The sequence below is a fragment of the Notolepis coatsorum genome (genome assembly GCF_963971535.1).
Source record: "Notolepis coatsorum genome assembly, chromosome: 6".
Classification (NCBI taxonomy): Eukaryota; Metazoa; Chordata; class Actinopteri; order Aulopiformes; family Paralepididae; genus Notolepis; species Notolepis coatsorum.
The window spans coordinates 117127591-117144229 of NC_140170.1; the positions used below are offsets into that span (position 1 = coordinate 117127591).

The following is a 16639-nucleotide window of genomic DNA, read 5'->3' on the forward strand; positions in this document are numbered from 1 at the left end:
TGCAGAAGTAGAATTGCTGTCTTGTTTTGGATGAATGAGTAGAAATGAAAAACGGAAATCTTGTTTTATTAAAGTAGTTTTGACATTTAAAAAAAAAATACAAGATTCCAGAAAAACGTCAAGGATGCTAGACAAAAAAGTCAAGACTTATTTCCATTGTGGTCCTTGATATAGATAAAGATATTGTTTCATTGTGTATTGATTAACTTTACATTTGCGCTTCATTACTTTACAAAAGTTATACTGGCACATGGGTCACTCTAATACAGCAATGGATTATGGGTAAATGCAACATTAAAGCAGTGCCAATGTAAGACTGACTTTACATTAAACAAATGACAATAATATAGTATAAAGTAGGGTATTATTTGGACTAAAGAATGGTGTTCTCACCCTACTCACATGTTGAGGGAGAGCACCATACATTATACACTGAGAAACCACGGCCGAGAGTGAGCTCTCCGGGAACAACCCCACTTTGCGAGATAGCTTTCTTGGCCACCGTCTTCCGGTCTGACTTCCTGTTCTAATTTTCTAATCTACACTTCTGCCCCCTTTTGTCACGGAGGGGAATTGCAGCCATTTTGTATAAATAAAAAAAAATGGAAAAATACGGGAAAATATTTTAACAGGAGGACGGTGGGAGAGAAGGTTGAAATACGGGAGAATCCCTGGAAAAACGGGAGCATTGACAGGTATGATTTCAATATGTGCGTCTTCATCATGCATGCATGCAGACCTGTGTGGTGTGGACTATGTGTGGTTCTGTAACGTTACTCATACCTATAGCCTATGTCAGCATTGCAAGCGCCACAGCACGCGCAAAAAAATATAATGAGCTCCCCCGAAGACCATGGTATGGTTCGCACACTTTACAGCATCTCGTGCCACTCAACAAAACTGCTAACATTATCGATAGCCAATGAAAATCTGTTATGCAAGAATAGCAGGTCTGATAAATGTTGCTTTCGCGTTTCACTTAGACCAGGTGAACAAATAATCAAAACATAAAAATAAAAAAATAAAAGGTAATCTTTTTTTTTACAATTTTTTTGTTTTTTGTGAATATTTTTTTATCATGATTTTAGGTCCGAAAAAACTGAAATCCGGTTTAAAACGGAAAAATCACACCCCTGATGCATATATGCATTCAAATGTGACTTTGTTTGAGGGGCTAGATATAGTTATTACACTTTTATACACAATTTTGCCTGTTATGGCGCCACAACTGCTGGAAACTGTAGGGCTATATATAGCCTATACACTGTTGGCACAACAAACCCTAGCCTATTTTTGTGCTTTATGCCTTTTATGAAACACACACACACACACCGACGCCTGATGATGAATAGGGCTATTTTGTTTAAGCACCTGCAAAGTGTTTCCTCTGCTGAGATTTGAACGTTGCTCAAGTCTGGCTCTGAGTAGGATGGGTAGACAATCTTACATGTATATTTTCAACCCGTTTTAAATCACAAACAGCAGACTCGCAGTTTGTTTTCACTGGCACCCTACAATTCATATATCAAAATGCACTGAGCTGCACCACACATCATTAAATACCTTACCTGCAAACGGACACGGTTGACATACGTTGACCCCATGACTCCTATCAGGGTTCCCAGCACGGAGCCAATAATGGACCAGTTCTTGGTGCGCTCTGCACGTGTCCTCTCCTTGTCGTGGCTCTCCCTCACAGCAGCCGAGAACAGGGAGAACTTCTCCCGCTCAGAGCCCTCGGAGTTCTCGTAAGCCATCCGCAGACGACGCTCCTCCTACAGTCGCAATGAATGGGAGGGTATTTTGTATTTATTGGTTTAAAATACAGAGAGTGCATATTAAGGTACATTTTACTGTAAATATGCCAGTTTAGCCAGGTTGGCTAATTTTCAACTCTAGTCTCTGGGGCAGGTGACATGAGCACTATAATAATTAAGACAGTACAATAATTAAAACGGGTTGTAAAAGGTCTGCTGTAGATTTATAATCAATGTTAAACAATCAATGAATAGAGGCCTTGCACAGAATGTAGTTCTCCTTCTTCCAGTATGGCAGCCTGTAACCATTGGTAACCACTTTCAAATGGATATTCTTAATTTCTGCGCAGCGGTAGTGTAGGTAAAACACTGGAAAAGCATGACATTACTGTTCTACTGTGACTCGTTTACAAGATCCGAAAAAAAGAGACCAAACTATTATGTTTTTGTTGATATATTTCCTCATATCAACACAGCAACCATTGTTTTGCATTGTCATGTACAAAACAATGGTTGCTATGTTACAGGAAGAGAACTACGCAAACATTCTGTGCATTGTCTCTATTATTTAACCACAGTTTCTATCATTGGAGTTCTGAATAATACTAGGGGAAACATACTGTAACAGTGGAGGTTCTGTGTAACTCGGAATTTTCAGTTCTAATTCCTATTTTTATGACAACAACTTAATTTTGTTCTCGAGGTTGCCTTTCTGTCATCTTCTACAAGTTACCAAAGATGTCTCAAAATAACTGGAGAAATGCACCGTGGCTCCCTCCTCCCTCAACGAGCTGAAACTACTGTTTGGACTTGGGGGGGGGGGGGGGGGGGGGGGGGGGGGGTAAATGAGAGCAACATAGCATGTGGCACAATCTCTATTATCTTGTTTTCATGATCGTGGGAAGCCAAAATCGTAATCGAAATTGAAACTCGATTAATCACCCAGCTCTAATTACCGGTATAGAAGGTTTCACTGGAATTCTGTTGGTAGGGAACAGTTTGGACACAAATGTATTTCCTGTCAGTTATTGCATTAGCAAACATCACAACAGGAAGTAAACATGGGCCTTTTTAGAGCGTTATTATTGTCACTTTTAAACAGTCTACCATTATATTCTATTCTGTTTTATTCTATTACCTGCAGTAGTTTGTTCTATATCGTCACCAGCTTCCGGTGGTTAGATAAAATACCTGTCAGTCAGTTAGCCGGTCTGTTTACCTGCAGTAGTTTATGCTCCAGTGTGGCCAGCTCCAGGTAGTGGGCCTCCTCTCTGGATACTCGGTCCAGTCTGTCTCTCACCTCCTTCAGGCGGCCCTGCAGAGTCTCCAGGCTACCATGGGACTCCTGCACCATCCCCCTGGCCACCATGAATGCTGCTTCAGCCTGGTTGATAAGACAGAGATACCAGGTTCAGGTGAAAGAGAGAGGGATCCCCTTGACTAACATAAATGTGCCACCAGCCAGCCAACTAGCTAGATAGCGTGACAGACACACAGAAAGACAGATTCATGTTCAAAATGTGAGAGAGTTTGTTAGAAAAGGGGAGGAAAGTGTGTCAGGAATAGAGACAGAACAGCAGAATAGATGCATCACAGGTGTTTATTGTTTATTAAAAAGGATCCCCATTAGCTGATGCCAATGGCACCAGCTAGTCTTCCTGGGGTCCGAAGTACCACATATCAATATATACACATACACACGCACATACTGTATATACATGTATACACATACATATACACACATACAGTGGGGGAAAGAAGTATTGAACACATCAACATTTTGTTCAGTAAATGTATTTTCAATGAGCGTATTCAAGCGAAATTTGCACCAGACTTTGGTATTAACTCAAGAAATCCAGACAAGAAATCTAAACATTAAAGTCCATATGTAAATAAATTTATGTGTAATAAAGTAGAGTGAAACAGGGAAAAAGTATTGGACACACTAAGAAAAAGCAGTACACCACAGCAAGGAAAGGCAAGGAACTATAGCCGAAAACCAAAACTCTACCTCCTAATCTGTGCTAATAATGTCAACTGGGTTAGAATATATTGATGGGCTATAAAATGTTTTTTTTGTTACCAAGGTGCCACACAAGAAACATCAAATGATTGGTAAAAGCAAAGAGCTCTCAAGACCTTCACAAACAGATTATTGCAAATCTAAATACGTATTTCACAACTTCAGAATCTTCCAGTAAGCACCATTAGGGGTGCAACATCACTCCATCATCAACCGGCCACGCACAGGTGCTCCTCGCAAAATTTCTGAGCAGGGAGTCAGAAGGATACTTAGAAGAGTAGCCGAAGAACCATGGACCACTAGGAAAGAGCTCCAAAAAGACTTGGAGGCAGCAGGTACAACTGTGACAGAAAGGACCATAGGCAATGCACTCCATGGCCTCTGTGCACGCTCAGCCCGCAAGACCACTACTGAAGAAAAGACATGTTGAAGCTTGTTTAAAGTTTGCCAAACAACATTTGGACAAGCCAGTGAACTACTGGGAGCATGTACTCTGGTCAGATGAGACCAAAATGTTACTTTCTGACTGTCACACACAACACACCATGTTTGGAGGAGAAATGGCACTGCACATTACCCGAATAACACTATGGTGTGGGGCTGCTTCTCCTCTCCTGGTACTGGCAGACTTCATATCATTGAAGGAGCAATGAATGAAGCCATGTACAGAGAAATTATTGAGAGGAACCTGCTGCCATTCACCAGGATGTTGAGGATGAGAAGTGGGTGGACCTTCCACCAGGACAACGATCCAAAGCAAACAGCAAAGGAAACTCGCAGTTTGTTTCAGAGAAAGAAAATCAACCAAGTATTGAATAAATGTCAGTTAGTGTGTTCAATACTTTTATCCTATGTCATTCCACTTTATTACACATAACTTTATTTATGTATGGAATTTAATGTTTAGATTTTTTGTCTGGATTCCCTGAGTTAATACCAAAGTCTGGTGAAAATTTCATTTGAATGGCCACATTGGAAATATATTTACAGGACAAAATGCTGATGTGTTCAATACTTATTTCCCCCATTGTATACATACTAGTGCTGTCAGGTGATTCATTTTTTTTATCTAATTAATTACAGGATTTGTAATTAATCGCATTTTAATCGCATAACTATTTTAGTCCTGATATTCTATAATCATATTTCAAATGGCATGTGTCCGGATGGCAGAATTCAGTACTGCATCTACAAAACCTTCTGTTTAATCATCTTCCATTTATTCATTTGCTTAGATTTTTCAGGTCTGGTAAATTTTAGCATGGTGCTATTCACAGTCAAAGATAAAAAAAATATTTAATTGATATTCTCATTTGGTTCATTACAATTTACTCAAGCCTAGTAACAGACACAGTATTTCTGACACTGGGAATACATTCCCTGAGATCCATAGATGTCCCTAGAATCAGATACCAAGAACATGCAAATGGACCATATTAAAAAAAAAAATCTGTAAATGTGTATTCTACGTTCTTATGGAATGAATGATTAAAAAATATAAAAAAATAATACCAATAATAAACATTTATTAATTAATTTTGAGTAAATGTTCATAACACGATCATTTACTGTGTAATTAATTAATCTAATTAACACGATAAACTGAGCCCTAATGCATACATATACACTTATACACTTATACATACATACATACATACATATACATACATACATACATACATACATACATACATACATACATACACACACACATGCATACACATGTTCAGTATATACACAATACAACAACCTAACTTATTACAATCATCCCAAAAGAAGACGACATACAAAAGAAAGAACGAAAACAATATTGCACATGAAAGATGAAGAGCTAATGCGTGAAAAAGTAATACATTCGTAATTTATGTTTAAATAATGATTTGCTATTTAATTGACGTATGTGTTCTGGGCAGCTATTCCAATAAGTAATGGCTCGATAAATGATTTTCATAAGGCATTCGATTTTGGGCAAGGTAACATCATTTTACCTTCTTCTTCTTGTATATTTCCGGCGGACTACGCGTCTAGGCGTATTGCCGCCCTCCACAGGACAGTGAGAGCACTGTAGAAATAATATAATATGCTGCTTCTTCTTCTTCTTCTTCTATGGGGTTAAACACCCCCAAATCAACGCTGAAAGTCCATACCCCACCACCATCCACAATGTCCGTTTTGCGTTTACCACCAAGGAGTGCAGCTACTGCTGCTCCCTCCTGACTGAGCACCCCTCTGTTAGTGCTGCTCCCTCCTGACTGAGCACCCCTCTGTTAGCGCTGCTCCCTCCTGACTGAGCACCCCTCTGTTAGTGCTGCTCCCTGCTGACTGAGCACCCCTCTGTTAGTGCTGCTCCCTCCTGACTGAGCACCCCTCTGTTAGTGCTGCTCCCTCCTGACTGAGCATGAATTGTTCCAGCAAAGTAGGCTTCTATTATCAAATTACTTGTTTTAATGGGTATCATAGTAGTAAGTCCTACTGTAGAACATGACATATTAGCATGACATCTGGTTTATTAATGCCAATACTGGACAACAAGCGCAATTGGCTCTTGACAAGTGTAAACTATGGATTAGTCAGTAACAGTTCACGTCGGACCGTTTAGCTAAACGGGTTAGTGCGGCTGCCTGTGAATCCTATTGTCCCAGGTTCAAATCCTATACCCTCGGCACATACATTTGAACACCAGTCAGGAACTCCAGCATCAACACCCCAAGCCGAAAATTGTTTGATCTTCCGCGTGCCGTGACAGCTGGTCATAGCTTTTCCTCCCTCGTCGTGACTCAGTCAAACATCTCCACCTAGCCACTCCAGAACGGAACGGACGTAAAAAAAAATAAAACGAATTTTACCTTCTCCTGCCATTCTAGTTAAATGATTGTGTAAGTGACTGCATCTGATATTTGACTATATAGAAACACAGGCTTAGAGGTGTGGATGCTCTTATTGAAGAACGTGACTATTAAAGACAAGCCTTTTATCTACCAATAACCATAAGAGTTCCCTATGCATACTGTTTATCTTCGTTGTTATGGGGCAATGTAGGACTAGTCTGGCAGCTCTGTTCTGGGTAGTTTGTAGTTTCCTCTGTGCACTGTCAGATGCAGAGGACCAAATAGGTGAATGAATGAAATGAATGAATGAACATTTTATTTAACAGATTGCAGAATGGGTACAATACAGTACGGCTCAATACACACAATTGTTAACACTTTGGCGTCCGCAGTCTTGCTGCGATTTATGCCTCAAGAGGACAGCGGTTTGTTTACAAACCTATGTACTTTCTAAGAGATATATATATCATTTATAGTATTGCTATCTGTCCATTCTCATTTTCACTTGAGTGCATAAACCGTGCCTTCATAATGGCTTAAAGAAAATAAAAATCCATCGGTTGGTTGTCATTTTATAGCGTCGTGAATATAAGGTTTATCGCGCTTTTCGTCTAGTCTTTTTTCCAGGAAGCTAGATAATAGGCTAAACGTTGGCGCCGTTATATCAAACGCCATTTCTGCTGTATATATACGAATGAAATAAAACAAACTGCGTAGCATCCGGACTGTTACAGAGCATCTATGGATGAAATGGGGGCGGCGGGGAACGCCGATTAGTATTATTGATTAGCAATATAGTGTGCGTTCAATCAGCCATGTTCACTGATCATCACGTTAGGTTTTCAAACTGTAAAAGATTTTTTTTTTCTTTTTTAAATCCCCTCAATGATACTGCAGTGGAGCGATGGCGCCCCTAAGCGGATCTGGCCGGTAGTGCATGTTTCGAAAATCAAATATGTGGGTAAGTCATGGATCTCGATAGCGGACGTTAATAGCGTTATAAATATGGAATAAAATAATAACAACTTGCCACGAGTATATACGTGGCTCTGGTCCACAACGCATGGAATCAAAACACGTATATACTCGTGGCTGGTCCTTAAAGTGTTAAGGGGATGCAGACCAGAGAAAGACGTTTGTCTTGTTTACATCAGGGTCCCCCATTTTCAATTCATAGTGACATTTATGACATCATGACATTTATGGCATAGGGACATACATGACATACAGGTATATTGTACCGTTACATTTGTGACATATGATATGCAAATATACAGTACTGTTACCCATATATTCTGACAGAGTATATACATATGATGGGGATGAGACTGTACATTAGGAGGGGGTGGGTGGGTGGGAGAGAAATATATACACGGTGGGGAGAGAATATATACATACGGTTGGGAGGAGACTGTACATTAGGAGGGGGTGGGTGGGTGGGAGAGAAATATACATACGGTGGGGAGAGAATATATACATACGGTGGGGAGGGGACTGTATTAGGTGGGGGTGGGGGGGTTTGGACATTTACAGTGGCCAGTTTCGAATTGCAGCCTCCCGTAGGTGCTCTTTAAGAGCGGTTTTGAATGTGGGTCGGGATTCACATTCCTTTACAGCTTTGGGTAGGGCGTTCCACATTGTTGTGGCATAATTGCTAAACGTGTTTAGTCCCTTGTTTGAGCCGAATCTGGGTTTAACATGATTTGTTGAGCTTCCTCTGGTGTTGTGGTCGTGGTATTCACTGACCTTTGGGAAGTATTTTGACATGTACATGGGTACCTTAGTCGTATAGTGTATCTTGTAGACCAGGCCCATTGCAAGTTGCTGTACTCTGTCATCTACTCTAAGCCAGGGGTTCCCAAAGTCGGGGTCGCGACCCACAGGTGGGCCACGAGCCGCCGCGGGGGGTCGCCAGATGATTAAAAAGAAATATATATATAAAATGTTTATGCAGTCAGGCCACTGAACTTAGAAGCAGGCCAGGCCAGTGTTTCTAGTTGCACCAGCGCAATAGTTAGATAACCTAGGTGGGGAACAACCAGGAGATCACTGCAACTCACACAAATTGGAGAACTATCTCTCTCTCTCTTGCTCTCACACACACACAAAGGGAGCCGCATGTGATTGGTGGAGGCGGGACCCTTACAAAAAACTGCTAATCATTGACACATGCTAGCCTGTAATAATCCCCCCCAGAAAAATCTACTTTGCATTTGATATATTGCAAATATATGCCATCACACACACTGGCATTTAAAGGGTTAGAATTATAAAATGAATATGTGGTGTTATGATCAGGGTTGAAGTTGAATAAAATATTGTATTTATCAATTACAAAAAAACTGAAAATCCATAAAAATCTGTGTTGTTGCTAATCATACATATTCTAGCCTGTTTTTTAACAATAATTTGTGATGCCATCACAAACACTGGCATTTAAAGGGTACAAATAAAAAAAATCCTGCACCAGAATGCAGGAAATTAAGTCTTTGTAACAAAAAAATTCCTGGTGGGGGACCCCCTGCTTAAAAAGTGGCCTGACTGGGGCTATATTTTGCACTATATTTCCTGGCCTGAATGATTTCCCCAGTCCGGCCCTGGTTAAAAGCCTCCAATGCTTATTAGTGTGTGTGCGTTTGAACGTTTGCATGTTTCAACCATACATTTCCATTTATATATAAAAAAAAATATATATTTATACCTCCTATAATAATGGGGGTCGCGGCTCTCTGACACAGTTTTTTTTGGGTCGCGGCCTGAAAAGTTTGGGAACCCCTGCTCTAAGCCATCCTAGGTAGTCAAAGTGGGCAGGGGTGAGGTGGGTTCTAGGAGTAAGGTCAAGTAGTAGTCTGACCAGTTTGTTTTGTGATGTTTGTAATCTTGTTTTTAGCGCCTTTGAGATGCTTTGGTACCATGAGGTGCAAGCATAGTCGTAGTGCCCTTGATTGAGTGCTCCTGCCAGAGTCTTCAGGGTATTCTTGTTTACCAGAGAGGAGATCCGGTACAAGAATCTAGTTCGTTGGTTGACTTTGTTTATTACCTTGGATGCCATTTTGTCACAGAAAAGATTTGCCTCTAGGATGGAACCTAGGTATGTAATTTCTAGGGCTGTCCTAAATGCTTCGAAGCTTCGAATGTTCGATTCGATGGCACAAGCTTCGAACATTAAAAAAAAAATCGAAGTTTAAAAAAAAAAGAAAAATATGAATTTCTTTTTTCAAATTTTTTTTTTTACTTCGATTTGTGTGTGTGTGTAGGTGTGTGTGTGTGTGTGTGTGTGTGTGTGTGTGTGTGTGTGTGTGTGTGTGTGTGTGTGTGTGAACTACCCATCCCAGTTAGGACAGCCGAATCCCGTCCAATCTTTCGCCGTCGACTAAAGACTCACTTCTTCAACCATTATCTGAAATGATAAAACATCGAACCGTGACTAACCTTACTGTCATGCACTTGTCCTAATAAACTAACCTACACTGTAACACGCAACACTTTGATGAACATTGTTACTCAGCTGATAGAGTTGTACCCTTCTTGCTGTCTTGTCGTACAGAACTTGTAAGTCGCTTTGGATAAAAGCGTCAGCTAAATGACTAAATGTAAGTGTGTGTGTGTGTGTGTGTGTGTGTGTGTGTAGGTGTGTGTGTGTGTGTGTGTGTGCGCGCACCTTGTAGAATTCCACACATAAGAAAGAAAGATACTGGGATGAATAAACAAAATAGGAAATAAAATGTAGAAATGCATGCAATACATAAATAAATATGAATCTCCATATATGAAATATAACATTTAGATAAGGTGCTACTGAGATGTTTTGGTGAGTTCTTTGTTTTTTTGTGGAAGTTGCCCTTCTTAAAAATGCATGAACATTCACTGATAATTGGTCTGTAGTGGAGTCTACAAGGTCTACATTGCCGGACCATGTAGAATCCGGACCTTGTAGACTGACATAATTCTGTGCATAGTTTAGTCTACACAGGCCATATTTCAAATAATCAAAATCTTACTTCATTCATCTTAAACATTCTTGATTTGGGGGATTGGTAGTTCCCATGAAATCTGAAGTTGTTCAAACGACAACAGCGATCCACCTTGAATTAAATCACACAGCCGAGTGAAACCTTGTTGGATGAGTCAGTCACGAAAGGGGCTACTTAATTAATTAATCCAACCCACTTTATTTATAGAGCACATTTAAAAACAACGTTTACGAAAGTGCTGTACAAGTCCCACAACATAAGATATACATTTTTTTTTTTTTTTTTTTTTTTTTTTTTTTTAGAAGCTTCGAATTAAAATCGAAGCTTGGCCCCGAAGCTTCGATTGCCAAAAAAAGCTTCGAAGGTCAGCCCTAGTAATTTCATCTTTCCTTGTGACAATATTGTCACCCACTGTAACTGAGAAGTCTTGCTGAGTTTGTTATTTGATCCGAAGAGAATGGACTGTTTTACCCAGGTGTAATGATAGTTTGTTATTATCAGCGAGCCATGTGCAGATTCTGCCGAGTTCTGAGCTGAGGGTTTTTTCAACCTGTAACTTGTTCTTGTCAGAGACCAGCAGGGATGAGTCATCCGCGAACAAGAACAAGTTGCAGTCACAAACTGACGACATGTCATTTACATAAATTAGGAACAGTAGCGGTCCTAGTATGCTTCCTTGTGGAACACCACAGCTCACTGTGAAGGGGGGGGGGGGGGGGTAGGGTACCGTTTACCTCCACCATCTGTTCCCTCCCCTCAAGGTAGGATTGCATCCAGCTCACTGATAGACTATCGAAACCAATTGCTTTTAGTTTGTCAATCAGAATGGAGTGATTGACAGTGTCGAAGGCCTTTTGTAGGTCCAGCATGACCATGCCGCAGTATTTGCCCGCGTCCACCTCTTGTTTGATGTGGTCGTTCAAATAGAGAAGGCATGTGTCAGTGGAGTCGGATGTTCTGAAGCCAGATTGGATTTTTTCCGCTAGGTACTTTTCGACCTGTTCGTAGACTTTTTTTTCCATGACTTTCGAGATGGAGGTAAGAATAGAAACAGGGCGGTAGTTGCCTGGGTCTAATTTGCTGCCCTTTTTGTGCAGAGGGGTCACTCTCGCAATTTTAAAGTCCTTGGGGACGTGTCCCTGTTTTATGGAGAGGTTTATTATGTGTGTGATGACTGGGGTGATGGCGGCTGCCGATTCTCTGAGGAATTTGGAGGGGATGTTGTCATGGCCAGTGGCCTTGTTAGGTTGGAGGGCGCTCAGTTTTTTGAGTACCTCATCTGTTGTTACCATTTCCAGCTTGAAGTCGTCTTTGCAGACCCCTAGGTTTTTGTAGTAAGCTACTACAATAGGTGAGCAGTAGTCCAGGTGGCTTAAAACAAATTACTTAACGACATGTCCCAGAATATGTGCTGGAACATAAGGAAGGCATTTTCTTGCCATATAAATGCCATTACCAATTTTCTTAGCCACTGTGTCAATGTGCTCTAGTCGACTATCTATTATGACTCCCAGTCATTTTACCTTATCAACCTGTTGTATGGGTTCTCCAGACAAGTGCAGACTCAGTGTTTGATTGGCAAATAGTTTGTGACTGGTTCCTAGGATAATGGATTTGGTCTTTGAGATGTTTAATACCAGCTTATTTAGTTGTATCCAATTAGATACTGCATATAACTCTGAAGATAAAACTTTGTGTAGATCACCACTAGTGTTTGCAGCATAATACAGTGTGGAATCGTCTGCGTACAGTTGTATACTTGCTTTACACAAAGCAGATGGTAAGTCATTTGTGAATATAGAATACAGGGCCCTCATTCATCAACGTGACGTGGAAAATCTTCTATTTCCACACGTAAGCACAGAATTTAGAATCAGTGGTGCACGCACAAAATAAACGGGATTCACCACACGTGCGTATGCAGGCTCTACGCACACCTGTCATGATGAATATGACTTTGATCCTACGTTTGAGCTCGTGCACTGTTTTAAGTATTTGCATACCAGAACCGCCCCGATTAACCATATACGGTAATGGAATACCCCCATGAAATGTGGAAAAATGGACTAAGCCGAGGGAAGCGTTTTATGTGACAGGCTGACAGACGTGTATGGTGATGTCGGATATGATATCTATTAACCATTGCTGCCTGGGCAGCGCAAACACTAATAAAGACCGTGCTGGAATATGACTGCCTTTTCCCGTTTTGTTTGATTAATACCCAGGGATTAAAGTTCTCCTCAATTTTATTCCAAATCGCGACGGATTTTCCGTCAATTTTCTACCTGCTGCATATGATTTCTAGAGGCTTACAATCTATTTTGATGTCAGTATTGGGTAGCCTATATAAACAATAATACGAGAGCATATACAAGAACAATGAATCTCACTGTATGATGTAGCCTGCCTTTCAATACATGAACTTGAATTCCATCATGTTTGTGTGCGGGACTCACAAGGCTGTTGTCACAATGGGTGGTACCGGTACAGTAATAACAGTCTACACAATATCACAATGGACCATGCCATGTAGCCTATATGTTCTATTATGACATGATCTGTGACGACAAATGTTCTAGAATGTTTGATTAAGATATCATACTCTGACAGCATGTCAACAAAAACGCGAACTTGAATCCCATCATCATATTTACATAGTCTGTCCACTATCTGGTGTCATTGCAATGCGTTTTTTATTCTTTCTTATACAGTAAAAAGGGGGAAGAACACTATATCGTGGGTGTTCATATGACTTGTATTCTGCTTACAGCTTCGAAATTCCACTTGTTTCGTTTAACGTAAAGCCTTTTAAATATAATCAAAACGTTCCCGTGTTTCTGCGGTCTGTGCGCAAAATAATAACGAGTTGAGCTACGCGGAGCGCAGTCAGTCAGTACACCCCGTATGTTCCGATAACGCTATATAAACCATGCTGCATTCATTCTGAGAGAAATATCTATTATTCCGAATGCTATTTATAGGGTTTTGACCATAATTACACTACTGTTGCTATTTTACAATGAACTATAATGAATTACGGGTCATACAGAAGTTGAACACTAATGCACGGAAGCTTATTTCCGCCTTGAAACTAATGCAGAACTGAGGAGCGCTTATGCCGTAGTAACGATGTTCTACCACTGGGCGTCAGCTAAGTGTGCTCCGAGCTGTGCGTACACATAAGCACGAAGTCAAGTTCAAGTTGAAATTGATGAATCCCACTATTTGCTTAGAAATGGTCGTACGCACAGGTTAAGCACAAATCTGTGCGTAAGTCAGGTTGATGAATGAGGGCCCAGGAGTGGTCCAAGACAGCTGCCCTGTGGCAAGCCACAATCTAGCCCTTTGCAGTTAGACATGCTGCCATTGCCAATACACTCTGGGCTAGATCCACAAAGAATGGATTGCATGGAGCAAGTTGCACCCTTACTTAAAATTCATTATGAATTGAAAATGGGGGACCCTGATGTAAACAAGACAAATGTCTTTCTCTGGTCTGCATCCCCTTAACAATTGTGTGTATTGAGCCGTACTGTATTGTACCCATTCTGCAATCTGTTAATAAAATTTTCATTCAATCAATCACCGTGCAGATTGATTGATTGAATGAACATTTTATTAACAGATTGCAGAATGGGTACAATACAGTACGGCTCAATACACACAATTGTTAAGCGGATGCAGACCAAAGAAAGACTTTCGTCTTGTTTACATCAGGGTCCCCCATTTTCAATTCATAATGAATTTTAAGTAAGGGTGCAACTTGCTCCGTGCAATCCATTCTTTGTGGATCTAGCCCTCTGTCTTCTACATTATTAATAACTTTTCATGAATGAGATGGCACTTTGTGCGAATCCATAGCATTCCAATTAAAAGTTTGTGGTCTATCACATCGAATGGTGCGCAAAAATCCAGTAGCACTGCACATGTGTGTATGTGTGTCTTTACTATCTGACCCACCTCAGTGACTTTGGTCTGGGCCCCTCGGACCTCATTGAGTCCCACGAACTCCTCGTACCTTGCCCACCAGTAGTTGATTGTGGCTGTGGCAGTCCTGGCCGAATGCTGCGCCCACAGCCTCCCCAGCTTGCCTGCATGCTGAGGATCCAAGAATGAGGAGAGAGGAGAGGTAGACAAAAAAAGGACGATGACTAGATGGTATGGTCTGAAATTTACATCACGGTATAATCTGAAGCATAGACGGTAATGGTATATATCACGGTATATTCATTTAATCTTAAAATGTCTATATAAATGCTTCTAAAGGGGTAGAACACTGGTATGACAGCTATTACTGTACTCTTGTATTACTAGGACATATTTCACATAGTACAGATTTGCAACCACTGTCTTCCAACATAAATAGCAGATTACAGTTTTCTGCTTGGTGTCTGGCAAGCAAACCATATATATATGTCCATATAATGGAATTAGCACCAGCCTTTTTTTACCAATTACTCCTCTTCGTTGCATGCTGCACTTTCAGCCATTTCTCTGTTTATAGCGCAACATGTTCCAGATGATTCGGTGGTGTAGGCTGATGACAATGCAGGCTGATGACGATGTAGCCTGATGACGACGCAGCCTGATGTTGACGCAGCCTGATGACGATGCAGCCTGCACGCATTGCATTGCTGCCTCCCACTGGTGTGGTTACATCATTACTACTTTAGAGCTGCTCTACCGATCACAAGATATAGTCAAAATCCATACCGGTGTACTCTCTATACCGGATGTGTTGCTGCGCAAGGCCAAATCCTATGTTTACGCAAGTGGTATATAAGGCTGTCCCCGAAGCCTGTTTTTGGGATTCGAACTTCGTCAGGGTTTTTCGAACGAACGTTCGAACCTTCGTTTTTAAATTACATTTTTTTAAATAAAATTAAAAAAAAAATCATATTAATAATTACACATTTTTATTATATCCTCAAACTAAATCCTCTGTTTGAATAAAGTGATTAATTTGATTAAATTAGTCTTTATTTGTTTTTATTAAATCAACTTTCCAGCCCCAGACCCAGCCCAGGGAGAAGCCCCAGCCCAACTAAATCAACTTTCTTTAATGAATATAACTAATCAGTTTCTTTTAATACTATAATATTAGTGTAGCCTAATCTTTATCTGCAACTGTGAAGAATAAAAAATAAAAATCGAATGTTGATTTAGAATTCGAATGCCAACGTAACAAACGAAGGTTCGAACGTTTGGGCTCAGCCCTAGTGGTATAATTGCATGCACTCTCATACATGGTGTAGGACAGGGATCGGCAATAGGCGGCCCGCGGGCCGAAATGGGCCCGCCAGCAATAATTTCTGGCCCGTCAGGTTATTTTGAGAATATGATGTTTATTTTACGCGCAGGAAATATTCACTCGTCGTGACGCCAGAGTGTCTTTGTGAAGCTGTATCTATCTATTCATCATATCTATGGCTGTCACTATAGCCAATTGAAATGCTAGAAATGGTCACGTGGACTGGGAGAACCAATGGAATTTCACTTTCACTTCCGCGTTTGGGATGCAAAAACAAAACAAACGTCTTTGAATTACTTCTTTGCAACGGGGAACTACCAACTGATGAGCCAGAAGAGGAGCCTACGACCTATAAAGCTTCTTTTAATAAACAGGAGTCATTCTTAAAATACGGGTTTATCGCAACAGGTAACTCTCGCAATAAGCAACCGGTGACTCTCGCGTGTTGACATGGCAACACGAGGGAATGAAGCAAGCAACTGTGTTAAAGTTGGGTGGGCATTCAACGCGAGTGGACATTTTACATGTTTCAAACATTAGCATGGATTTTGGAGGACCGAAGCAAAACAATAATAAGTCCAGGGCAGGGCTGCCTGCATTATGGTGAGTGTTGTGTTTTAATAATAATAATACATTCGATGTATAATACACCCGCCGTGGTGCTTCAAATCAAATGCACCCTACTGATCTCGATTTATAATGCGAGCACCTGCATTAAAATCAAATGACTGTTCATGTGTTATGCACTGTGTGAGAGGCACTTTATAATAGAAAAAAGACAGTGCAAACATGTATATGTCGTTTTT

The 16639-nt window shown here is 40.6% G+C and overlaps 1 protein-coding gene across 2 annotated transcripts in view; it reads right to left on the reverse strand.

The window, feature by feature from the left end:
• Positions 1-16639, reverse strand: part of ccdc51 (coiled-coil domain containing 51) — a 45777-nt gene that overhangs the window by 15025 nt on the left and 14113 nt on the right. For both annotated transcript variants that reach the window (XM_084316029.1, XM_084316028.1), the window contains exons 3-5: positions 14543-14680; positions 2977-3141; positions 1569-1775 (exon numbers count right to left, since the gene is read on the reverse strand). In XM_084316029.1, coding sequence (XP_084172155.1) covers positions 1569-1775; positions 2977-3141; positions 14543-14680 — 510 coding nt within the window. The remainder of the gene's footprint in view (positions 1-1568; positions 1776-2976; positions 3142-14542; positions 14681-16639) is intronic.